Source organism: Echiichthys vipera (genome assembly GCF_963691815.1).
Source record: "Echiichthys vipera genome assembly, chromosome: 9".
In the NCBI taxonomy this organism is placed as follows: Eukaryota; Metazoa; Chordata; class Actinopteri; order Perciformes; family Trachinidae; genus Echiichthys; species Echiichthys vipera.
In genome coordinates this window covers 23,545,274-23,573,057 of record NC_139834.1, presented here as the reverse complement: position 1 = coordinate 23,573,057, position 27,784 = coordinate 23,545,274, and the positions used below count along the sequence as shown (strand labels likewise).

Here is a 27,784-nt window from a genome sequence, read left to right as displayed (position 1 = left end):
GCTGAACAATAAAACGCATAGTTGTGTAAGCGCAGAGGAGTTGAAATCCAGGTATAAAATGCATGTATGAGCAGGATGGCGCTCACGTGGAGCATGCACTTACAATCACCTCTTCTCATAGAGACATAGCCTCACACGCGGCGCACATCACATCACATTTTTACTACTGATGTGGACTAAAAAATGGCAGAAATCTCTGTGTCTGATTGTGTTTTTGAGCCGACAGCCACTTGAAACACTGAAATCAGCATTTGTTAAGGCTGCCAGAGCAATAAATGACCAGAGGCAAAGAAAAAGTGGTGTTTTGGATGACTTAGAAGCTACTTTTCATACATGGCTGTCTTCTCTGCATTATTATTAAGTTAGAATGGTGCCAAGAGCGATACCACAGTTACGGGAGAAGTGTGTGGTACGGTCAAAGGAGGAGGATGGATAGTAGGAGGCAGCCTCCAGTGATGGATTACAAGAGGTGCAGTGGGTGGACGTGAGAGGAAACAAGAAGTCAGCCTGCGCCTCCGAGTGAAAATGATTCCCTGGGACTGAGAAGGCAACATGTTTCACCCTGACTGTAAAACCCTGCACCATTAGCCAGAGCACTGTCAGTCAGTACAGGCCAGCACAGAACAGGACGTTGGTCAAACACTCACACAAAATGAATGGAAAAGCAACTTCCAATATTTTCGTTTCTTCTTCAGTAAAGAGATAAAAGCAAGCGTGGTGGAAGATGATGAGATCCTTTATTCAAGTATAAGTAGCAGCCAATACCGCGCTGTAAAATATGTTATTGTTATGTTTGTTGCATTTTAGTGCTGTAAATGATTAAAGTTGTACTCATTTGAACTATTTTATCTACAGTGATACAAACCAACAGCATTGTATTCTATGTTTACTTCCTTAGACCTTTGTATTCCTTGTGCAACAGAGGCCTCTGAGGAAGGGACATAGACCAATCATCTGTGATACGGATGCAACTGATTAAAATGAATGAATAAAAATTGACGGAGAGAAAAATAAATGATATTCTATAGGATCATCATTATGTTTGTAGCATCACCACGTCACCTTGCTTATCCAAGTTTTGCTTTAATAATATTTTTGGCTTAAGTCTACATGTTCTTTCTTAACACATAAAGGAACATTTGGGGCGGTAGTAGCTCAGTCCATAGGTGACTGGGCTGGGAACCGGAGGGTTGCTGGTTTGAGTCCCTGTGTGGACCATGAATGGAGTGTGGACTGGTGAGGTGCCAGTTCATTTCCTGGGCACTGCCGAGGTGCTGTTGAGCATGGCACCGAACCCCCAACTGCGCCGGTCACCGGCAGCCCCCTCGCTCTAACATCTCTCCATTGGTTGCATGTATATAAGTCCTGTCTGAGCATGTGTGTGTATTTCGGGCCTGTGTGTGTGTGTAAAATGAAAAAAAAAATAGAGTGAAAATTGAATTTCCCCATTCGCGGGACTAATAAATGAATTCTTCTTCTTTACATTTGCAAATTTGGAGATACATTGATTTTATTGGAGAGGAAAAGGTATGGGAAATATGAAAAGTAACCAGTAACTATAGCTATTAGATAGATGTAGTGAAGGAGAAATATAGAGTTGCATTAAATGGAAAAAGAATAAAGTACAAGTAACTCAAATTTAGTACAGCGGCCTACTTAAGTAGCCCAAATGTAGAGTACTTAGTTAACATAGTCCAGTTACATGTCAGTGTTTTCCTCCGCCACTGTTCCCATACTGAAACTGCTGCTGCTGCACTCTGACAGGGCTACACCCAAACTGTGTCATAGCACGTAACATACAGACGCTAATGTTACACAGCTTCGTCTTTTTCTAGTTAATGTGCTGGAGACTGCAACAGTAGGTGCAGCCATGTTGGGCATACAAACACATCATGGGGTTTGGAATAGGAGACCTTTAACATAGGCGGCAACTAGTTGGAACCACAGTGGTTTATCTCAATCACAGGTATATAATTATGGTTATTTATGATTTATTAACAACTGCAGTGTCTACTCTGCTAAAGGAAATGACTGTGGCTCAACGAAAGCAGAGTCAAAGGGGAAGGAAGGAAGGAAATTCGTCACTGACTACCCCACCCAAAACTGGTGGCGGGGCATCGTGTAAGACACAGCCCTGCCTCTGGTGCAACACTTGCAGAGGAATGAGCTGGAGGGGAGCTGCGGAGGGAGACGAGTCTGTTCCCCGGTGTCTCCCCCTCCTTCTCCCTCCTTCTCCCTCCTCCTCCGGCTGCCGGCCGGAGAGTAACGAGCACGGAGCTCGACCGCCAGCTTTATATACCAGTCTATTTTTAGACCCTCGCTCGTCCAACTAATTTTAACCAATATGAGCTCATCGCGAGCCCTACCTGTCCAATGAGATGAGAGGTAGAAAAAGGAAGGGCGTCCAATGGGAGGGAGCGAGAGGGGAATGGGGGCGGGTTCAACAAGAGCCAATCACCAGCAGTGAAACAGACAGCGAGCGAGGGAGGGAAAGATTTAAGACCTCTCACTCTGTCGCTTTTTCAAGATACTACAAATCTTTCTGGTCATATTAGAGAAATCAACATGCTTTGTCTGGTAAAAATGAAGCACTTTGAATTTCAATGATAATAATAAACTGTTAATGTTGTATTTTTTAGCATTCAACAGCAATAAATGTCATATTCTGCTAAAGCCAAGCCGTCTGGTGTCTGTGCTTCGCTGAGTTTCACAGCGTGCATGGTGCCATTTTCAGGGTTCTCTCCCTTGAAACCTGCAATAAAAGGCTTAGTGTGTCATGACGAGTGACAAGCCCAGAGGCTCCTACAAGTGTGGCTATATCTGCCCTGAATTTGTGTTTTTGTTGTCTTCAAAATTTCCCCAAATGCATTACGCACCATCCCCCAAGGCTACTTTAAGATGATACTAAAGGAAAGCAGATAGGAGGAAGCATAGGTTCTGCCCATACTTGCCTTTAAAGATGTACTCTGTAAGATTTTCATCTATTTAATTGTTTTTTAAGTTACTATCTATCAAAGAGGGAGCTCTCAACTATCTATCAAAGAGGGACTTCTCAACTCTGAGTGCTGCTTCCTAGTCTTACGGTCACAAGGGAATCCAACGAAAGGACACCCGTTCTCGCTGGAATGTGGACATTCTCGCACAGGACACACTGGCATCTCGATCTCAATCTTGGCAGAAGACGCAGCAGCAGCACTCAGAGTTGAAAGGGTGATGATGTGATGTCACAAAGGCGACATGAAATGTAGTCATCTTACAATAAAGCGTCAAACTCTTAAAGCAACCGACCACCCACACAGGTGTTTTCAGTTATTCTCTCTGTTTAGACCTTGGCTTGGGTTGAAGGTGGGCGGGGCTTTGATGAGAATTTGATGGGGATTTATGAGGTCATAAATGTCTGTCTAATGCTAAGAATGATAAAGGTGTACTTTGTCCCGCCTTAACAGGTGAAACAAAGCTAACAGGAGACCCAGGAAGCTGTCAATCAACCACAGTATACACACCCACACAGCCCTGAGAGGAGTAAAAACCGGATTAACTCAAAACACCTGTGTGGGTGTTCAGGGGCTTTAACATGAAAATTAATCATTTAATTCCGCACACATTATACGTGAAATCCAGCACAGATAATGGCTGGGACAAGAAAATAGTTGTTCCATTCCCAGAGACACCAATGTAAATATTACATAATCTACACATTGACATTGACACATTGAAAAAAATTGATGCAGCCTCTACGTCAAGGTCTGTTCTCTCAACTTGATCCAATCGTCCTTGCCTATTGGAGTCGCCATCTTGTGAGACTCTGACTCCGCCTCATTTCCTCTTACCAAAAAAGGGCATGTATGTGACGTCGGGGGGAAGAGAGATATGTCCATTTGGCCGACGTATACCTCAGAGGCAAAGTGAACGCCAAAGTGTGCAAAAACTTTAACCTCCAATAAAATAAAAACCAGCCTGGTAAAATTGGATCAACCAGGAAGTCGCTGTGGTTGGGGTTTGGGTCTATCAGAAGACCTTTTCAAAGATGTAAACATAAACATTCTTCGAAAAACATTCCTAGTTGATTTCCTGTTGCAGTGATTGTGAATGACATCAGCTGACAGGAAGTTAACAAGGACCAAGGCTGTTGCCTAGCAATGGCATTCTGTTGAAAAGGTCTATCGGCTGTTCAGTGTGACGTAACACCCTTTCAAAATAAGATTTCCGGGGCCAAACGCTTTGTGAACAATTACTTTCACCTCTTTGGTCAGTTAGACATCTTTTTCATCAATAAGATAGAGGTAAAATGACAGGTAACACGGCACTGCGGCGTTGGAGAAATACGTGGTTGGACCCGGAAATAGTATTTTGAAAGGGCGCAAATTATATAAATTCTTGGGAGTACAACTTTAAGTGTAGTAATATAGTACGTTTCAATGAAGGTCAAGCAAAATACATTCCACTTCCTGCCGGATGTCCGTCCTCCATAGAGCAGGGTCTGTCCGACGTTCCCGCCTGTTATAGGGAAGGTTTTTGTCTTCGCTGCCACCGTACTCTATGGGGGAATTGTTGGGTCAATGTAAATCATATATAAGTCATACAGTGTGGTATATACCTACTCTGTAGAGTGTCCTGAGATAACTTTTGTTATGATTTGGCACTATAAATAAAACTGAATTGAATTGAATGAAGTTTCATGTAGAGACTTCATTGAGCTTTAACCTATGGCACTGGGAGACCCACCAATGTCCAGACGGTCTCAGACAGAGCACTGTGTTTATGTGCTGCCTCTGCATTGAGAGTGCAGTGATGGTGGCGCCTCTTTCGATAACTGCGTCATTCATCTTTCCCATATAGACGATCTTTGGTGATGACTTTGGACTGGTCGGACTGGCTCCTCTGTCTGAAAGTGTATTTTTTCTTTTGTTATGACTTTGGAGTAAGGCTATGACAAGGATTGCCCCCCGATTGTGAGTCATCCGTACACTCACCGTTTCTGTTGTTTCCCAGAGTTTTATTTTTAGGCACCTAACTAACACACTACACCCACTGACCCACCCGTGTCTCTGGGCCTCTGGTGGGACAAGGATATATTTTTGCCCCTAAAATGAAACAAAAAACCGGTTTGTGTTTCCCACAGTTGACCGCAAAAAAAAAATCAACCCTTATATAACTCCCCAGGCTTACTGAGAGATCACCCCAACCACAGTGCTCGTGCATATTTCACTCGGGGTTCAGTGCTGGCTACCGTTTAGCACCAAGCGCGCTCCCGTCAGCCGCGCCCCCACACAAAAGGTTCCAACACATCACGAGCGGGAGCGCGCAGGACGGTCAGACCCGCACCCTCCAAAAACACTCACTCCACCCTGTCATAAACTCCATCACATCTGTGAAAGAATTCAAACGCAAACGACTCTCTTGGCTCAAACCTGGTTGGCCAATATCAGAAAAGTGTGGCCTTAAATTAAATAATATAGCCTCCTGAAATAAAATATCACAGAAAAAGACTTATTATAGGGAATGCTAGCCTACGGGTGTCATACCTACCATAGAAGATTCAAAGCATATCAGAAATAAGACTTGCAATAAAGTAACGGGGACCCTCAAGGGGTTGGATTAAAGTGATTTGCCATTAAATATAATGTCTTTCTTTTAAAACATTTAGTTAAACAGAGTAGTATTCTATATTTATAATGCGGAAAATAGCATAACCTACATTATATACAGTATAAAAGTATATAATAGATTGGAATGTGGTCGTTAAGATGCCTACGCCTAAGCTGATTTTGTTATGTTTAATTATGCTGCTGTAGGCCTATGGGGGGAAATCCTGTTCCTGATACTCTGAGCTTCTCTCCTCTCTGTCTGTATCATTCATGTCTCATCAATGCATGTTACTAGTTCAACTTCTTCCCCGGAGTTGTTTGTGCTTTGTCGTCTCTCAGGTCTCTGCTGATCGTGGTGGTGCCTGCTGCCGTGGTCCTGCGTGACGCTTCCTGCTGCTATTATCACTATTACTCATATAAACTATCATGAGTTTTATACATTTTAAAAATTTGTAGCCATAAAAACATCACCAGTAATATATTTCATTGTATCACAGCTGTTATTACCACTACTTATCATTGATCATATTTACCACCATTATTATTATATCTGTCTTATTCTATCACTTTCACTGTGCTTGTTTCTACTATTCTACTGTATTAACTGCCATAACATATAAGTCATATTCACATTACTACAAATGCGAATAGATAGATATAGAAATCATTATAGTTACTGTTACTTTTGTGGTTGCTTGCATCTCTGGGACTGTCTTTGTCTCTCTCTGTCCATCTGTCTGTCTTTTCTCTATTTCTCTCTCCTTTTCTTCCTCCCCAACCGGTGCAGACAGATGTCCGTCCTCCATAGAGCTCCATAGAGCTGGAGGGAATCTGTTCGTTCCTGCTGTTAAAGGGAAGGTCTCCGTTGCCACCGTGTACTCAAAGTGGGAACGGGACTATGTAAATCATAAATAGGTTATAGAGTGTGGTATTTACCTACTCCTTATGGAAAGTGTCCTGAGATAACTTTTGTTATGAATTGGCAATATAAATAAAATTGAATTTAACTGAATCGAATTAGTTGATGATAATACTGTATAATATAATCCTCAAATGTATTTCCCATCAAAGTCTCAAAATCTTAAGTGTTGGTCTGCAGGAGTCACAGCAGGGAGGATGCCAAGAGAGGGTCATGTGACGAGCAGGCTAAATCAGTACCTATAATTACTCATGAAAAGCTGGTATCGTTTTAGTGTCACTTTAACAGGCCCTGTAATGATACCAAGGGCTGAGCAGCAGCCAAAAGCTCCTGCTGTAGGTGCTGAATTTATCATCCCCTCAGTGATACATAAATCATACACTGACCTCCTGTGGCATAACGCTTTCATTACACCTTGGGTTCATTTATAAAACCTGCTTCTCTTCTGCTGTCAATCTGCAGCAGTTTTAGTTTGAGAACTAGTCGTCGGGGCATTTAATTCCCTTTGTGTGTGCAGGAAGAATTATGGACACATTTCACACACGAGCAAAGTCTAAGTTTATTCTCCCGGAGTTTCTCGCGGGAATTTGGCGTTTACTAAACGCGAGACTTGGCTCCGCATCAGGTAAGCGGCAGGAGGAAACATAAGATGGCAGCACAGTCCCACCTGTGTGAAGGCATTTTTGATATTAGCACACAGTTTATTCAGTGCGAGACAAACCTGGTAACGGACTATGGCAACATTTCGGTAAGCTTTTGTTTGTCTCATATTTTTATGTTAGGTTTAAGCTATTTTGGGGGGAAACCTAAATCTCACAATGACATAAAAAGTAGGTTAAGTCTTTATGAAATAATGAAAATGACGCTTAAACACCAGTGCCACAGTTAAGTGACAATATTAGCCTCACAGAAGCTCTTACCACCTAACGAGCCAAAAATTATAATATTATAATATTAATGATAATAACTTTTACATGTTTTTTTTAAGTAGTAGGCCAGTTGTTTATGTGCTGTAAACCGGTATTATTAGCTGCCTCCATTAAACAGGATGAAAACAGAACAAATAACACTATTTGAGCCGTTTCTTCATTGGTATAGGTAACTTAAAGAAGACAACAAGTTGGTATCACTCTTCTGTAATAAGAAAGGACCTGTTTAGTGTATAATGAAGCCCTTAAAGGAGACGCTACAGGTGAACAGGGCAGACATGTTTTACTAACATTAGGCTAAAATGTATTTCCCCAGTTTTTCTATTAATACAATTATTTATTGAATATGCAGATTAGGCACTCTTTAAATAAATATATGCTAATGTGCATACATTTCCATAACAAAAATATGAACATTGGATAAACCCAGGTTCAAAATGATTGTTTAATTTTGTCAACATATCAAAGTCAAAGGTTTCTACATATATATTACCATGTTTTAAGGAATAAAATGCCATACAACTCAAGTTATGAGTGATATATGAATAAACCCTTCTAAAAACACCGTCAGAATTATAAAACTGTAATGCTTGTGTATGTAAGTGCTACTGAAGTAGAGAGTTCTGTTTCAGATTTTGAGGAAAAAAACATTTAAAGATACGTTTTGTAAAATCAGTACCCTTTCAAGACGCTACAGGTGAAAAGGGCAAACATTTGTAACTAATAGTTATCACCAACATCAAGAAAATTGCTTTTTGTAATACCAGTTTTCTGAAATGTTATGCTTGAATATGCAAATAAGACATAAACGAAGAGGTTATGGAAGCAAAATAGCACAAAATCTCAAAAGTGAGATTGCTCAATAATCGATGACCAGTAGTGTCTCGCTATAATGTGACATTTATGTTTTTAGAAACTGAAATTATGTTTTCTTCATACTGCTTACATCAACCATGACTATCATGTACACTGCGACATGGTGACATTTAGGTTCATATCAGCCACAAAAAGGGGGCGCAAACCTCATAAAACTAAACATAAACAACAACAAGATGACAATGAGTGCTCATTATATTATGCATTCTGACTAAACGAACAAAACAGGGAATGTAAACGAGTAAATGGATGGGTGTGTGTGTGTGTGTGTGTGTGTGTGTATGTGTGTGTGTGTGTGTGTGTGTGTGGGCTTTATAGAGAATAACAGCGGTAAGATCTGAGCCCAGTAATGACCCCAGCTCCAGAGCTCACACGCTAATTGACTAATTGACGTCACTAGACAGAGAGAAATCCGAGGCTTTTTGTTCGCCCTTCTCTCGGAGGTCATTAGTGTTCATTAACAAGCTGACTGATCAACTTAGGTTGGCCAAGAGCTTGTAATTGTCTTGTCTTCATGACCCCAGCGTTTAGGAGGTCCTTGTAAGTCAGTTTCATGGCATGAGCTGAAGTGAGAAAAGGCTGATGGGTCACATGCGGACTTACGGTTACCAGCAACCACATGATCATAAAAAATTGCAACAACAGGCAGCGAACGGTGACTAACATGTTCAAATGATGACAAGTGTCCACTGTTTCCTGCTTTGCTATTGCAGTAATATCGCAAAATGTCAAACCTGACTTTTACACTTTTAACCTACACTCTATTAGTCAGGTTTACGTAATCTGCAGAATTTTAACGGAAAAGCAAACCTGAACATTAAAGAACTTGAACGTCTCTAGTTCCCTCATGCTGTATTATCTAGATCTTAGGAACATCATCACTCAAAATAATCTGCATTATAATAGCAGATGTCCATTTGGTAAAAGTCATATCACCAACTGCTTTATAACACAAGTAATGCAGCCTACCACAGGAAATTATCTGTTGCTACATTGTCTTAAATATATACACAAACCGTCCTTGATGGTTGGTATCGGCAGTGATGAGACTAACAAAGAAAAGAGCGCCACCTACAGGAACATCATCAACAGAAAATTAAAGTCACTTCTACACTGTTTGATTGACAGGTGATCCTGAGAGCAGGAGGAGGGCCACAATACAAACTCCACAGCCGTAAGAGGTAAGCAGTGAAGATTATTACTATCACCAATAATGATGATAATAATATGAAAAAATGGACGTGGTATTTATGAAACTGAGTAGAATCATGTTCTCTTTAGGGAAAGATGGAGTTGTACTGCGGTCAGCACTTTGTCCAGTGATATAAACAACGGACACATTTGATGTTAATAATTAAAACATGAAGCTATATTGGCATCTTGCTCATTTTAACTCCAGCAGGCAGCAAAAGGCGACTTCTGTTAAACAATAGGATAACTTAATTAAGGAGTGGGTTTGACCAGATTTAGCCTAATGCAGTTAAAAGATATATAAGGTTGTGTAAACACCAGATTGCAGGACTTCTAATCATTTCATTGAACTGCTGGGTCACGTTTGAAAAATAAATCTCTACTAATTATACAATAGCAAACAAGCGTGGGGATAAATAATATCAGAATGAGAAATCCTTCGAGAGATTATGTACTTGTTCATTTGCACGCAACCTAAATTCATTATTTATCCCGGAGAATGAATAAATCGTCCCCCGTTAGCCCGTGATTGAACTTGAAGCTGGTGAAAAATTCAGCCCGCGCTGCCGTACCCCAGTGAGCTGCCGTCTAATGAAAAAAACAGAGCAAGAACGAAGGCACATGCTTTAATGATTGGATTTGGGTTGGATGTGGAAACCGAGAAAATAATGAGAAAGAGCGATGAGAGTTTGAGGAGGAGACTTTGGTCCTGAGAAAGTGAAGATTTGTTGTAGAAATGATTGTATGATCTTATAGAATAACACCAGTGATCATATAAATACTAAAATAAAACTAAACTGGGGTCCCAAATGACACCTTTTTGGTTTGATTGATGACCCAACAGGAATGTAAATATGGCATCATTACTGGGTCAAAAATAACCAAACATTGGTATGGCTGAAGACCCAATGGAATATATACAGTAAATAACACTAAAACTGGTTTGATTTTATGCCCATGCGTAGGGTCGGTGTTAGATTGACCCAGTACTTTCAATGCACTTCATCATCTGATTTGCATATCTGCATATCTTATTTTATTACCGTTTTTTAATGATTTCATTTTAGCTGATTAACACGACTATTGCTAATACATACTGTACGTCTGCATATGTAGGTATACATGTTTATGTTTCTCTTATTTTTATTCTTCCTACCGTGTCAAAATCTATTTCCATGGTTTATTGTTTGATAGTTTGTGGGACTTGTCTAAAGCTCTGAGTAATCACTTGTGTTGATAAGTGTTATATATTATATAGTAGGTGTAAGAAGTAGGGGAAAGAAAATGAACAAGTTAGGGAGTTTGTGCAAAGTGGAAAAAGAGCCGTGAAAGAGAGGAAGTGAGAGACTGAGAAATGAAAGTGAGAAAAACGGGAATAAAGATGAAAGCTGATTTGTCTCCCTCATTTCCACTTTAACTAGGTTTTCCCAGAGCAGTGAATAGGCGTGTGTGCCTGCATTTGTGCGTGCGCAGGGTGGCCACAATGATCTGGGATCTTTCTCCCTCCGCCTTCCAGAGAGAGAGAGAGAGAGAGAGAGAGTGAGAGAGTGAGTGAGAGAGCGAGAAAGCAGTCACATGCGGAGAGGAGCTGGGACGAGAGACAGAACAGAAGAGAGCTGTCAAGCTCTGAGGAAGCAGTGGAAAGACGACTTAGTTTTTTTTCTTGGAATACATTTTCCCCTCCATCTGTGAAGCCCACACAGACACACGCTCCAAAAAAAATATTAACACACAAACACACAGATGGCAAAGTGTGTGTGAGTGCTGCTGTTACGAGCTGTGAACTGGATTTACTCAAACCTGACTCAACACACAAGATTGTTTGGATTCCGCATCTTTGTGACTTGGACTTGTGTTTAAACCGTACAACACGTTGGACCAAGAGTGTATATCACTGCGTGTGTGTGTGTGTGTGAGAGAGTGTGTGAGAGTGTGTGTTGGGATTCAGCACTTCACCTGAATGCTACATCTTGACTGCCACTTGTTACTTTAGTTGCCTGAATTTGTAAGATTGGACTCACACTTGCACTCAGTGTGCGTTTGTGTGTGTGAGGAGGATGCGTTGGCTAGTGACAGCCGTGCTGTTAGCCCACCTCGGAGCTACCTTAACGGGGGCGTGGAGAGCATCTCAACCAAGACTGCAGTTCACACACTCCGGTGAGAAGCTTTTTTTATGTCTTACTGAAGCTTACTGTCTTAATACATATGTCCCATTCTCATTCTACGCACACACACACATGCAGGTGACAGGAGTCTCGCACCTCTTCTCATTTTTCACTTTTCTTTTTTTCCTGTTCTAATACTGGCCATGCAGTGTTACGGGATATGTGGAACACAATTGATACCTTTGCCTTTCTGTCCCTCTACCCGTTTTTGTTTCTTTTCCACCAACCATCTCACTTCCTCCATCTCGGTAATCACCTGTACTGAATCAATCTTTCTTCCAGTAGTCAAGTTTGGCTGTGAAAGCTTTGTCTTTAACCCCTGCCCCCTCTCACATGATTTCTGTTATTTCCCCCCTAAATTCTATATTTTGCACGGTTTTCATAGTTTTGTCCATCACAGAAATAGCAGAGATCTGCAGACCTGGTGCCATTGCTATAACAAAGTCAGACAGGATGAGTCAGACAATCAGACAGGTTGCAAACAGAAGCAAATACTGTAGCCATGTTATCTAAACCACTTTATTTGGATGTAAATCTGGCCTGAAATGTTGCTATTATTCTCTTGATACACTGGAAAACTGCGATAATTAGAGAAAGTGTCAAAGCTGAGCAGGGAAATCGGTCTATAATCTGTGGTAGAGGTTTACAAAGGACCAATTTTATTATAGTTTTACCATCCACCTGTGTTTTCTCTTCCAAAGTTTGGCTAAACTGGGAGTTTATTTAAAACCTCTCCGTGTTTTTTGCCGCTGTGTTTTTCTTTTGCTGCGACGTAGATGTGTTCCCAGATCATCATCCTCAGGTACCATTTTTTAAAGCATCTTTGAAATATCAATCACACTGTTATAAATATCAATTAAGATAGCAACAAAAATACAGTTAGACAATTAAGCTTCACACCAAATGACATCATATCACCGCTAACATTCTGGACAGCTCAAACGCCCCCACAGGATTTGAAACCAAGTGTCTTGGTCTTTTAGTTTCCGTTATGGCTTACAAAGTAATAATTATCTGATGGCAGAAGTCCCAGAACCACATCACCACCAAATTAATTATTTCCTGGCATCAGGCCGATTCGTCCACCACAGTGAAATCCATACAAAAGCGGCTGGAAAACCTGCAGACAGACACATGAGAACTAGGGGTTTTTATCTCAATATGATATTATATTGATTCACAATACAAATTCAATTTGACTCAATTCAAGTGGCCCATTTAACACAATCAGTGGCATTTATATCAAGTCATAAAAATCAACTGAAATATGATTTGACAATCTTATCACAGAGCTCTTCCAGACATGTAAATGAAACAAAAACTATTCTGTTTAATAAGGGAGAAAATAAATTATAAAGTTGTAATTTCAAATAAAGGCACAACTTAAAGATGACAACATGTATTAATAGCTTCACTTTGGGTCAGTGACATAGGATCGTTTATCATTAATCGATGTATCAATCCAGATTGATTTTACACCCCAATAAGGACCTTCATAAAATGGAAAAGGAAAGCCGTAATTAATTTTTTCAAAGGTTTGAAATTTCAGCTATTTATTTAGCATTTCCTGTAGTGGAGAACTGAATGTGCATGGGTAATCTGATGTATTCCATCCTCTTTTTCTCAATGTCTCATTTTTATCTTCCTGCCCTTGTTAGTTGCCACTGAGTGTTGCATAAACACATGTTGTTGAATCAACTCGCTAGTGTCGAACAGGGGCCCAGTCTCTCTCTATGCATGGTTGAACTGGAGTCAATGGGTCCTTTTAAAGGGTGCGGTGGTGCTGCACTATCTTTTAATAGTTGTTGTCACTTGTTACTGTGTGGCAGCAGCAGTGGGGCGGGGTTTGCCTCACTAGAGAATAAAAGGAAGAATTGCCAGACACTGTATTTAATTGATAATTCCTGAAGCTTCAGTTGTTTATTCCCATGTCAGACAGAATAGGATTTAACACTTTGCTCCATGTTTGGTTGTTTCGTTTTTTGAGTGTAACAAACAAACAAACTTGACGGTTAAAAAGTAATGACAGAGCAAAGATCTGCATCTTTTAATTAAAACAGGATTTGGCATTGGATCTTTTGCCCTCTCAGTCATATTTACAGTGAATCCCCTGCAAATTAAAAGCTTCTTTGAGCCATCCCGGCCTTTAGTTATGGTGAGATAAACTCATCTCCCTTTAATCATGTTTACCACAGACACCATGGAGTAAGAAACCAACTGATTACATGTTCTTACATAAGCCAAAACACAAAGGGTCTGTGAGTTAGATGTGATAAGGCTGATGTCGACCAGGCGTGACCTAGAAAGTACTGAGAGGGAGAAGGGAAACCTTGTTGGATTCTCCCAGGTGGGAATTTAGCTCTAATGAAATGTGAATATGAATATGTGAAGAGCAGCTGAAGTAGCTGCATATTGTTGCGAGCATACTTTAACTATGTACCTGCATGTCCTTGAGTATGTGTGTGTTGGTGCGCGTGTGGAGTTTTGTTTAAGTCACTTTAAAGATATGAGAGTGTGTGTGTGCGTGCATGTTAAATAGAGCAGTTTCAGTCCCAGGATCTCTCTCACCTCGGTCTTTGTTGTGTATTCTGCTCATGACTTTGAACAACAGAGATTTGTGTTTGGCTGTGTTTTATAGCTCCAGTGGTCAGTATGCTCATCTTTTGGAAGAGAACAAAAAGAAAGGATCACCATCATGACTGTGTGTGTGTTTGTGTGTGTGTGTGTGTGTGTGTGTGTGTGTGTGTGTGTGTGTGTGTGTGTGTGTGTGTGTGTGTGTGTGTGTGTGTGTGTGTGTGTGTGTGTGTGTGTGTGTGTGTGTGTGTGTGTGTGTGTGTGTGTGTGTGTGTGTTTGTGTGTGTGTGTGTGTGTGTGTGTGTGTGTGTGTGTGTGTGTGTGTGCTCTGTCTGTCTCGCTCTCTCTGTGGGAGCTCCATGCTGTGGTCATTTCCCTTCCCATCATCACAAAGATTTTTCTCAGACAGAGGGAGGAGTTTATTCTTTGGTTGGGAGAATCGGTGTAATTAGAAAAGGATTTGAGCTCTACTCAAACACTTGAGACTCCAGGGTTGTTTGCCAGTTCAGAGACGCTGCACATTTGGATTTTCCGTCATAACAGACAACCACTGTAAAAACAGTAGAAACAGACAAAAAACAACAATTTTGCAGCATCAAAATAATGATAGAGTAAAACAAGAAAAACAGAATATAATGACAGAACAGCTACAGATGATCAAAAGAAGGAAACAAAACAAATGTTATGAAGTATGTGCAGTTGGACATCAGTCATTCAATTAACCTGTTAATATACTGCATAACCTGTTAATATACTGCATGATATACAACATAAGACAGATGATATCTAAACATAAACTATCAAGAAACACATTGAAACTGCAGAGAAATGACTGGCTAAGTGTGGACTTTGACATATAACCTAAAGTCCATTAGTCAAGCCCTTTCCAAACGAGTTCACACAATGATGATTAAGCCTACCGCTGTGAGGAAATGTTTTCTGTACTTCTCAGTATACCAGTGTTGTGGCAACATTCCTGTGCTGGTGCACTGGATACAGCTTATTTGAACTTATTAGTAGTAGTAGTTTATTAACTCCACAATAACATTGTGACATGAGCAGTTCACCAAATGCGGCAGACCAACCTTGCTCACTCACTTATAGTTCTTCACGGAGTAGCTGCTTTTTCTGGCTCTCTGATTGGTTAGTCTACCTGTATTACCCAGTATCTTGACAGGTGGGAAAGGGAGAGAGATCATAGTGACGGAGCAACAGCTAGGAGTATGGCGGGAATCTCGGAACTCATTGGCTATTTGTTTGTCGACATTAAGCCTCAACAGCCCTCTGGTGTAGCCAGCAGATATCCAGGCAAAGACTTCCTCTTCAGAGTGGCAACGTTTACACGCTGATTAGCAACTTCAGACACGGCTTTGCTACAGATTTCTACAAATTTGTCATTATGTAATAGCAGATAGGTTCCATAATTTTGCTCAACACATGGACTGCTCAAATACAATTGGGCAATATTACAAACAGACACAACAAGGATTCTGCTACTCAAGTGTTGTTGCCTAGTCCTATGCAGGATCTGTTTGCATGAGTCTCAATTCTGTTAACCACCCCAGATGGGACTCGAACCCACAATCTCTGGCTCCGGAGGCCAGTGCCTTAGCCATTGGGCCACTGGGGCTTTGATTTTGTGCATCAGAGAGCCAATCCAAACAAAACCCAGAAGGACATGAACAGCAGGGAGCAAAGGTGGCAATGCAATGATGCAGCAAAGCAACGATGCTGTAGTGCTCAGCAGTCAGAGGATTTCCCTGACGCCATGAAATCATATTTTATAAACACAAACAGTAATCTTGCTGTTTCACTCTCATGCCGGGGAAATTCTGTATGAGGGTGACCATTTAATAATGCATGCTATTGGAAGAAAATGTTATATCACTGATAGTAATTTATAATAAGAATAAATAACTTAGCTGATTTTCACCTCTGTGCTCAAAACCACAACAAAGTCCATCAAGCTGAAAATGAGGATTTTCTGACATCGAAAGGTTTCACCTGAGAGCAGCAGTAAACTGTTTTATTCAACCCACCAGTGGAAGTTGTGTCCTAAGTCTTATAAACGTTATGATTCTACCGCATTTACTCTGGACAAACATCTGTGTATAGATTCACTCAGTAAGATGTCAGTGAGCAGTCTATATTCACTTTGTATATGTTATTGAGTGTGCTTATATCCCAGAATGCAATGCACAACAGAAATGGAGGAGCTGCCAACCGCTGTAAAAAATCTAAAAGAAACAGATCAGGGGTTTGAAAAATTGAATTGACTGTAGATTTGCAAAGTATTAGTTTAATGACTCCTTTTAAATCGTGTTTTCATGTTATTACGAAATGGTGAATCATTTCTACTGACTGTTTAAAACATTGCATAGATGGGTGCATACGCTCTGTGTCGTTTTAGTACGTTAGTATAGAATGGGACACAGCATTAACTGTTTCCTTTCAGCTATTGAGTTTAAGTACACCAGAACCAGACATTCAGAGGTCCTTTCACTGTTGGAGGCATTTGTTCTGATTGGTGAAGTGTAATCAGACTGACTGACCAGACAGCTCCATGTGCCTGAAATATAAAAAAACAGCTTTAAATACTTAAATACATGCCTGATTACCTTCTAAACCCCCATCTCTCTCTTAATTACTTAATTATCCCAGTTATTCACTCAAACTTCATGTCGCCCATATGCAGGAGTGGGCTAAAACACACACACACACACACACACACACACACACACACACACACACACACTTGAATGTAATGAGTCCATTATCCCAGCCATTTAGTGGATGGTAGTGGGACTTTCTCGATAATAAATGGCAGTTAGAGATACCATCTCTGTACCGCACACACACACACACACACACACACACACACACACACACACACACACACACACACACACACACACACACACACACACACACACACACACACACACACACACACACACACACACTCACACACACACACACATACACACACACACCAACATACACACGCACATCCACGTACACAACCGCGCAAAGCATTAGCAGAAGCATGTACAAGAACAATTAAAAATAAAACACACACAAGTACTAAAACCTGAACAAACACACGCAAGAACAGAACGTTGAAGAGGCACACACAAACAGACACACACACAGACAAGCAAGTGCACATTTGCACAAAAACACATTTGTGGGAAGGTCTTATACACAAACATACAGAGACACACACACACACCCTACCACCTGAACTGCTGTCGCAGTTGCACCTGCAGCTACATTCCAACTCAAACTGTCACATGAGAATATAAAGATTAATCATCGCAATCACAGAATAAAGCTCCGTAAATGCCTCAGAGGAGGTTTGGATGGTTTATTAAGTCAGTGTGAATCTATTTTCCCACATGCAGAGAGTCATGTTTTATTCATACAGCATAACTTAGTGAATTGGTTTGCCATGGACGTTTAATGTTAATCAGTCACTGGAGAATATTTGAATTGAATCATGAGAATTTCTGGAAACATTGGCTTTGACCTTTGACCTCTATATTGTTGATTACTTGTGGTGGTTGTGATTCAGGCGTTCAAAAGTATCCCGCTGTTTCCCCCCAGTGTTTTTCTGCGGAAATGCCCGACTTATAATGTAAATGCAAATGAGTTCTTTTTGTAGTTTCATGCTATTAGCATGCAAATTGCTTGGTTATACTAAACGTTTCATTAGTTCATCAGTGTCCAGATGCATGTTCGCCCTTGTGGATATTTGGAAAATTCAATTTAGGTTTCCCCAGAGAAATAGAAATGAATAAAAGTTTGAATATGTCCTCAAACAATTACTTTCCTCAGTTTCATTTGTATGTTGTGACTTTATGAAGGCTTAAGCCCAGGTGTTGCCCAGACATCCACAGCGACAAAGCTGTTGAGGAAATTTATGGAGCCATAAACAGCTGCTTTCATACCCATTTCCCAGATGAGCTGTCTGTTTTCAATAAAGTAGAAGTACGTTGTGTAGCTGTGTAGTCAGACACACAAAACAGCAGCTGATTTGGCCACTGTTGGACTAGCAATTGAGCGTTTTTATTTGCTATATCTATCAAGCGTATTGGCTTAACTATTACATCAGTATTAAACACTTGTGTTTTTTGGCAGTGTATGCACTGCTGACATTACTTAAAATGTACTTTGTGGATTAAATGTGATAGCAGTTCTGACTTGACAGGCCATTTTTTCTCATTTTTCTCAGCAGCAAGTAGAAATTTTCATCTTTCAAGCATCTCAAGAGCACTGTTATGTACTTTGGTCGTTGTAATCATACAGTATTTAGGATGGACTGATTTGAAGAGCTTTTTTTTATATTCAAGGAATTCTGCACTTAGATGAAACTATAATCTTAGGTCAAATTCTCAACAGACGGACTGCCGTATGTACAAGGATATATTAAGCTCCAGTTGAATTTGATCCATTTTTTGTTTATACATTTCAGTTGAGGTTACAAGTTAAGAGGTCACACCTGGTTCCTGGTGCATGTTGTACATCTTCCTCCACTCTCCCCAACCCCACCTCTTCTCTTCTTTCTGTTTATTACTAATAAAGCACAAAAGCGTTCAGTGATATTAAAAATCAGAGACATTTCATTATTCATTTATTCTTTCAGATCTGTTCCTATCTAGGCCAGTGCTTTCCAGGCTCAGGGCTGGGGATGTTGCTGAGATGCGGATTTCTCTGGGACCATTATCTTGCACAGAATCAGGCTATTCTCCATTATTCATTTTAATGGAGGCAGTCACCGACCGTGGTACAACCAATGCTTTGCACTATTGAAGTCAAATGGCAGCTGTTTGCCCATCACACACTTTAGAAAAATTAAAGCGAAGCAGCTGTTGTATTTTGAAGAAGACCTTATTTTGTTGTTTGAATACTAATTTGGTAAAAACATGAAGTATCGCTGTGACCCAGGTTCTTGAAAAGTTGTTACTTAACTTTTCCAGAACATTTTGTGGGTCTCATAGAAATTGTCTTGCAACCAAACTTTAGGCCCTTATTAAGACATAAAGACAGATTAAGGGTCTCTGCGCTTGAGGGTTTTCTCTCTGGACAGAGACATTGCAAGGAGTCTCATTACACCCTTGCTTTGGCAACAACAGCCCCTGACAACAGTGGACATGCTGTAAATGTACCCTCAAGGGGTTTCTGGTGTTAATATCAGCTGCTGTCATTAGCCTGAAGCCTGTAATTAAGCAAAAAAACCAAACCACAAGCTTCATATTTCATAGATTTCCCTCAAGTATTCATTTGCTCCAATCTGCTCTACTCTCAACAATCAAGAGCTGTGTTTCTCACCTCTCCTCCGTGTCAGCATTTCTTTATACATATATATATTTATATATATAACATTCAAGAGACCTGAGAAAAGTTTTCACTCCTATTACTCAGGTCTTTTTCTTATAAATAATTGAAGTGCCATGATTGGAAAAAGTTTTCGTAACCCGGGACATCTTAATTTTTCCTTTTTCAGTTTAGTGCAGACATACATTTCTCACTACATTCGTTTCAATTTAGCTGCGTAAGGAAGTTTAATCCACAAAGACACACTTGACTTGTTGGCCAGCCAGTTAGAAGCCAGAAGTAGATCAACGGGGCTAAGACATACTTTGACCAGTAGTTTACCTCATTAGCTGTAGATTAGGGCAGACTGGAGACACAGGATATGAGGGCGTGTAGACACGTAGCAGATAGTCAGAGTTTCATCCCCAAAGGAAATGTCAAGCTGTCACTTACCACAATTTGTGAAGAATTTGAATGATTGAGTATAAGATGGCGTATAAGACAACTTAACAAGGAAAAAAAGCACCTTGTTTTCTCCAGTCAAGCCTCAGATTAGGGGCAGCGTATACAGTACACCGTCACAAAACATCTGATCTTTTAACCCTCGGTGTTAGCATTCTGACATTCCCACGGCCGTGTAAACAAGAAGAAACCACAAGAATTGAGAATCAGATTCTTGTGGTTTCTGTCTGTTTTGTCATTGATGGAAACATCAGACAAGTACCACAAAAGGCTGGAAGTCAGGCTTCCTTTTCCTGTTTAAATAGAACCAGCACTTATCAGAAAATAGAGAGGATGTACAGCGACAGATAGCGCTTTTTTATCATCTGGCTGGGCTTTAAAGTAGGGAATCGTCATAAATTTGACCTTCAAAGCTGATTGTAAAAATAAATCTGAACTCACGGAAGACATCATGACTATCCGTCAACTTCACAGGACAGCTACTTTTTTTTATGGGTGCCTATTTTTAAGATGCAGAGATATCATTATTGCCCATTTGCCAAAGCAAATGTCCACGAAGCATACCGTCCGTCTAACATGCTTTGATGTTGAGCCAAGAAGTAGAAGCCACAGACAATTTAAAGACTGCAGCGATTTTTCACTCTGATAGGTGCAATGTACAGAATTTCTAGCAATGTGCCAACTTACCTCTTGGGTAGTTAAATCCATGCTGATGATTTTGCTGCACAGTCCTCACTCGTCTGTGAATAAAGACAATAGGGATTCTCTTGAGTATCTGCCACGGATCAAGGCCACGAAGGGTGACTGTTTTCTCTTGGGATAAGTCAACCTCACAGTCAAAGACCTCAAGTCTCTGCCCCACCAGCATGATGTGGCACTTATTCAAGTACATCTAAAGCTCTAAAGCCAAGGTCGTCTCAAGGTTTTCTGTTGATCTTTTTAGGGATAGGACATCATTTCAAATCCTAAATAATTTAACTCGTTGTTCCAGCATGTGAGGTTATTCTTTGTGGAGGGTATTGCTTTCAAGGCGCTTTTCCTCTTATGTAAGGAGCATGAAAGTATACTCTTAAGATGAAAACACACCACTCTACTTGGTCAAGGTTAGAGTAAGATTACTTCATGGTTTAAAGAAAGTCTGGTTGACTTGATAGTAGACAAAACAGTGACTGCATCATCTGCCTTCCTTCTTTCTTTATTTTTAGGATTGAAATATATGCATGAGAAATGGTGACTCATTACAACTGCTCATCAAAAACGTCTGTCCGTCTAGCCATGAGCAAAGCATATACCCACCAACATTGTTCTGCACTGGGCGGCTCCCGCGCAAGACTGTTTGTTACTGTGTGGATGTGAAGCAGAGAAAACAATGAGTGTTCTCAGTAGCCTTCTCTTGGATAAATAAAGATAAAAAAGATTTTTAAAAAAGCAAACAGCTAGTAGACTCTAATGTGTGTATGAAGCAGCACGGCGACCAGGGCTGAGCACTCCGGTGATGATGAATAATCATACGTGCTGAGGTCGAAGGTCAAGCTGTCCACGTGGGTCTGGTCTGCTGGTGACACAGTCCAGACGTACTTTGTCTGTGTGTTTGGATATAATGTTTCTGTGGTGTGTGTGTGTGTGTGTGGGTGGGTGCATGTGAAGTTTTGAGTCTATGTGGAACAGGAAGAAGAAGCAGCGATTTAGTTTGCGTGCATGTGAAGAATACTTAATTTATATAAAATAAATAGGAACAGATGCAAAACCAAAGAACAATGCTTTTTAACCCAGTCGTCGGTCATCGTTATCCCCAAAGCAATTTCAGTCAAAAGCAACTGGACTTGGTTATTTGTCTAGGAAGACGTTTCACCTCTCATCCAAGAGGCTTCATCAGTTCATGTACGCATCTGTTCCCAGCCTGGTCAGATGCGTACATGAATATGAATTGCTTTTCACTGAAATTGCTTTGGGGATGATTCTTGAAATCTGTCTCTCTTCCCTGACCACCTTTAGATATATTTCCAAAGACATTAATGTAGTGTGGTGTGATCTTGACATAAGAGAGAAAGACAGAGACAGAGTGAGAATTTATAACCGCTTTATGCATGCGGACCTGTGTGTCAGAAATGATTTTGTGTGTGTGCACATACTAGTGCATGTCTCCACATGAGTGCCCATCTGTGTGCCTATAGGCTTTGTTCCCAGGCTTCTGCAGGCCTCCCGCTGTAATTGCATCAGTAATTGGTGAAGTGATAACCCCATTTCCACAGGAAATATGCCCCGGTTTCCTTGCCCCCCGCCACCCTCTGGTGGCGCAGCCAACAATGTGCTCCCCCTGAGAACGTTACACCAGACAGTTGAAGTTCCCTGGGGCTCGGCCTGTAGACGAACAGACGGAAAAAGACAGACACACAAACAGAGACACAAACAAAACTACACACGTGAAGCATACAAACACTCACATGGACGATGCTGTAGGCTGTGAGGGAATAATTGGATAGATTGATGATAAGTGTAGCCTGTGTGTAGCCTGTGTGTGTAGCCTGTGTGTGTGTGTGTGTGGGTCTGCGTGTGTGTGTGTGCGCGCGTGTGTGTGTGTGTGCAGCAAAAAGTGTTGTTTCTGTAAAAACAAGGAGAACTCACTGTAAAACACCAGGAAAATAACAAAGTTGGACTCCCATGAGTGAGATAACGATTGAGAGAGAGAGAATTGATTCTTTCATCATCCTTTCTTTTATTTGTATCTTATACCGTATGTTACTGACATTTCTCTGTGCCAGTGCAAACTCCTGCAAGGCTTACAGGACTATTCTTACACGTTACTTGATTTGTGTTGCAAGTCCCACATTCAGTTGTGAAAGTTAACTTGTTATTGCTCATGAACTGTGGAATAATCCAGTACTGCCTGCAGCTAACCAAATTAGCAAACATCCCACCCGCCCAGCAGTGTGCAGTCATCACTGCCTTGTTGCGATGCCATCATGGAAAGCATTGCTGACATTCACCGTTTGCTTAATGGATACTTATCAGAGTTGTTCAGCCTCACTGAGGTCCCTGCACCTTGACAGTCACATCTGAGCTCAAAGCTGATCATGCTCACAAGTATACAACAAACATTACTGAGAAAAGACCAAGACTGAGGTGAAGCTCGGACAGTGACACACAGGGTCACACAGACATCTTTACTGACCACTAGTGATTATTCACCTCTAAGATTGATATTTTTGCATAATAAACTTCTACGTCACATGTCAAGAATTCTTTTCTCGGGTATGTTCATGTGTTGATTTCTTGTCAAATAACCAGCACTTCCCAAAACGTCTCAAATTTGCATTAAATCTTATTCCTAAAGGAAAATGCGATGACAGACACTCAAAACACACCAAAATTAGCAAATGCTCTGTTAATGGTAGATAGAGGCAGATCATGGTACGCCATCTTAACCACTCAGCCTGGCTGTTATAGGCTGTGACATATGGAAGAGCTACTGCAGGGGGTTCCCAAACTTATTCAGCCTGAGACCCAGAAGATAAATTTGGAGCCTCACTGGGACCCAAATGTACAAAAACACATAATGAATTCACGCAATTGAGAGTGAGGTTATCACAGAAGTCACACTCAACGTTCCCTCAGCCAGATGTCGAGGTTTGCAAGAAGAGAGATGGGTGTAAACAGCCCTGCACACATCGTCTAAGAGCTAAACACACCTGCGTCTCCTCCTCAATTTTAATTAGTCAAAATAATTCACACATCACAGCCTTGTTATGCATTTTACCCTCCGACCCTAAAGACAGAGCTACAGACCTCATTCCTTTAAATGAGGACACATTAGTTCTGTGAGGATTTGATATTTGTGACATCCCACAGCCAGTATCAATAACGATAACAATTATGAGAATCTCTGGTTTTACCTCTTTAGTACTGTTGCTATGGTTACTTGCAACCTAATATAGGCTGTACATGGATATTAAACAGTTGACCAGAACTGCTTAGGCGTTTTGACGAATAATCTTAGCAGATACCCGTGAGCCAAGTCTAAACAACTGAGAAATCTTTACATTAGCTTGCTGTCAGGCCTTCAGTTACCTTTAGGAAATATGTAAAACACATTCATCAAGGGCAATGTCAGTGACTTCCCCATCTGAGTCAGTTTTGAAGGCTGTGAGGCAGCTGGTGTACAGTCTAAGATTAACTGCATTATGGCTGTCTCCCTTTTTACAGTGGAGCCATGAATCCTGGGCTAGCATCTATAGCTGCTGAACTACTTATGTAAATCATATTAGCATAATTATTTTTTGAAAGTCACCATTTCAGTGCACATAATTGATTTAAAACAGTCTTGGTTTGCCTCATCCGGGCTTTGTCTGAGATAAATCTTAACAGGTATATCTTTGAAAAAAGTTGCATTAAGTAGCTTTGATAAAAAAATAGTAATTAAACTGTTTTTGTTACTTCAACTGTCTAACTAACTGGTTTACCCCAAAACAAACAAACAAAACCATGTCTGCTGGATAATTCATTCTTCTACTTTAGTCTGGCACCCAGGAGCGCGTGCGTGTCGTATAAAGTCTTTTTGCTCCTGAGCAGGTGTGTTTGTTTTCGAGAAAGCCGGCACATGGATGCATTGCTATGTATGTGTGTGTGTCTTTGTGTGTAATGCAATGTTGGAATGTTCTTAGCTGTATCACACGCCGCACATTTGCTCTAATCACATCGAGGTCCATCAGAGCTCCCATGACCAGCAGCCTTTAATCTAATGTTCACCATGATGAAAACACCTATTACTAACACACACACACACACACACACACACACACACACACACACACACACACACACACACACACACACACACATATATAAATATATATATATATATATAAATAAATGCACACACAATAAATAAACAAATACAGACACTCACAAGGCCAATATGGACAGGCAGACGCTTCCACTATAATAAAGGAACCATTCACACCCAGACTGAAATGTCAGGGCGTGTACGCACCAGTAGGATTATGTCTTAGCGTTTCTGTTCTTTTACGTCTCATCCTTTTCCATCTTTGATTCCCAGTGACATGAGTCAGAGGCCAATTGGCTCAGAGCAGAGGTCACGACCCTCGTTGACCCCCCCTGTCAACTTGATTCTGATAAGAATGGCTGCACTCAGCAGGCACATGTGTGTGTGTGTTTGTGTGTGTGTGTGTGTGTCTGTTTGTGGGCGTGTGTGTGTGTGTGTGTATGCAGAATGAGCAGATTGTGCTGCTTTCATAGGACAAGGAAGCTCTTTTTGCTTTATAATAACCCATTTTATATTTCTGAATCTTATCTTTTCATCTTTACTTCTACAGCTCTACAACACTATCAATAAATCAATAAGATCAATTTTGGCATTTGGCTTTTTTGATTAAAGTTAAGAACCTGTTGAACTATTGATGGCAGTGTGAAATACTGTGCTTGCAGACCACAGTTGTTCCAGAATCACATAGTGAGATTTTAATCGCATCACATTTTGTTGAAACATTTTAAACCCATCACTTCCTTTGCAGAGCTACAATTTAGCCCCATACAAACTATCTACCGTACTACTTTAACTATAAAAGATAATTGTCATTTCTAAATATTCTCTAGCTCAGCTAACAACAATGGTAAAAGTTAAAGCTCAGTAGTTTGCATTGCAAACTCATCATGAAGACGAGAAATTGAAGTTTGCATGTGACATCTGTATTATGAACTGTACACTGGCAGAAACATTAAAGTCAGTGAATATTGTTGAAGTTATTATATGGTCTGTGTTAAACTCAATGAAATTACAAGCCACGGGATAGTTTGGGTATGCAAACAGTCAGTTCTGAAGAAATATTGTGCACAGAAGTAGCCCTATATTAACCAGCCTATTCAAAGAATGCAATTATAGCCTCTCTTTACTTTTAAACCAGCTGTTGGATCAATATGAAGAGGCTTCTGACAATTTTCCGATGGTCTTTGCTTTATGTTCTCCTCTCTGTGCCACATGAAAACTCGCTATTTTGCTATCAGATTTTTCTCCCAGCTTTCAATGCAATTTGAACGCATTTGGGAGCTGAGAGTCATTTAAAAAAAATCAATTTTAATTCAGAGTTTTTGATAAGGCTGCAGAGTTGGAGGACAGATTGCATCTGGGTCGATGCAATCATCACAAACTGACACAGACGAATGCTGAAAATTTCACTTACACTTGTACTACGACTTGTCAAAGCATTCATTCAGAAGTTACTGTAGACTGTGAGGGGAATTGGTTGGTCTTTTCTGACTGCTTGGTTAATAATGGCCCAAAATTGAATTCAGTCTTGGCAGGTGTGTGTGTTAATATCCTGTGTAATGTTGGTAGTGAAAGATAGCCAGGCTGCGGGGCACAGATGACGCTTTCTGTATGCTGAAATGTGCGTGCGTGTTTGCGTGCGTGCACATGTGTGTGTGTGTGTGTGTGTGTGTGTGACCTCCCATTAACTACCTAGCTTTGATGTCTTGGAAAAACACTCCATTATTGCAAACTGCCCTGTATGTTTTAGTGCCAAAGTGTTGATGAGCGGCATGGGCCATATCACTCATCTCTGTGTGCATGCGTGCGTGCGTGCGTGTGCGTGTGTGTGTGTGTGTGTGCGTGTGTGTGAGACATGGGGGGTAGGGGGTGTGGGGTGGAGGCAAGGCCAAGAGACACCCCTCGACACACCACACATACCCCTTCACAAATTATGTTGGCATGGTTGCTGTTTCCAAGGCAACTGTCCCAAGAGTAAGGGTGGGGTAGGTGCAGCTGGTGTTTCTCGACTAAGTCAAGGGTGTGGAGTGTGTGTGTGTGTGTGTGTGTGTGTGTGTGTGTGTGTGTGTGTGTGTGCGTGTGTGTGTGTGTGTGTGTGTGTGTGTGTGTGTGTGTGTGTGTGTGTGTGTGTGTGTGTGTGTGTGTGTGTGTGTGTGTGTGTGTGTGTGTGTGTGTGTGTGTGTGTGTGCGCGTTCATGAGTGGTGGAGTTCGTTTTCATAGTGAATAACAGCCATTCATCTTTGTGAGGTCAAGATGGGAGACCAAAAAATGCCTGTGTGAAGGTGTGTGCAGCATAAAGAAGCTGTATCCAAACCTAGAGATTTGTTGTGGGTTTTGTGTGTGGAAGCTAAATCTAAATTAGCCTTGAACATGTGGTGCTGACTCACCAATTGCACTCACTTTCTATCTTTGCAAATGTATCTGTCTGCGTAGAAAAATGTGTGTGTGTTTACAAAACCACTCTCAGTTCCCTCTTGCAGATCTTGAGCGTGATCCTCTGCCATAATGCTGATTTAATGCACTCTAAAGTGAGGATGTGAGCTGGATTTCAGTCTGACCCAATAGGATCTCGTGATGGTAACAGATGCTGAATGTCGCTGGTGTTTCCACTGCAGAGGTGGTTTCACATTCAATTAAGCTGAGCTTTTTCCTTTATATTGAATTAAGCGAGGTCATGCCGCTCTTGTGGCACACAGAACGTAATTCAGATGAAGTGCCTTGAGGCAGAGCAAAGCATGAATCGCACCAGGGTTAGATTCCCTGTGAAAACAGGCGTCATAAATGTTGCGTCTTTAAATGGATTTTGAATTCAAATATTTGTGAAAACCTGTGAAAACACTGTCAGACGACTGAAAACAAAAACTGACACGGCCTCGTTCTGTTTTTAAGATTGGAGTGAACGACTTTGTGTTTTATTGCAATTCAGCATAATGTTACAGGTAAAAACCAGGTCATGGCCACATCCATGAACATGATTATG

General features: G+C 40.9%; 1 protein-coding gene across 2 annotated transcripts in view; it reads left to right on the top strand.

Moving 5' to 3' along the window:
• The first annotated feature begins 11,111 nt into the window (after window positions 1–11,111).
• sema3h (sema domain, immunoglobulin domain (Ig), short basic domain, secreted, (semaphorin) 3H) overlaps window positions 11,112–27,784 on the top strand; it is a 61,237-nt gene continuing 44,564 nt past the window's right edge. For both annotated transcript variants that reach the window (XM_083920660.1, XM_083920659.1), the window contains exon 1: window positions 11,112–11,660. In XM_083920660.1, coding sequence (XP_083776786.1) covers window positions 11,561–11,660 — 100 coding nt within the window. In that variant the 5' untranslated portion in view covers window positions 11,112–11,560. The remainder of the gene's footprint in view (window positions 11,661–27,784) is intronic.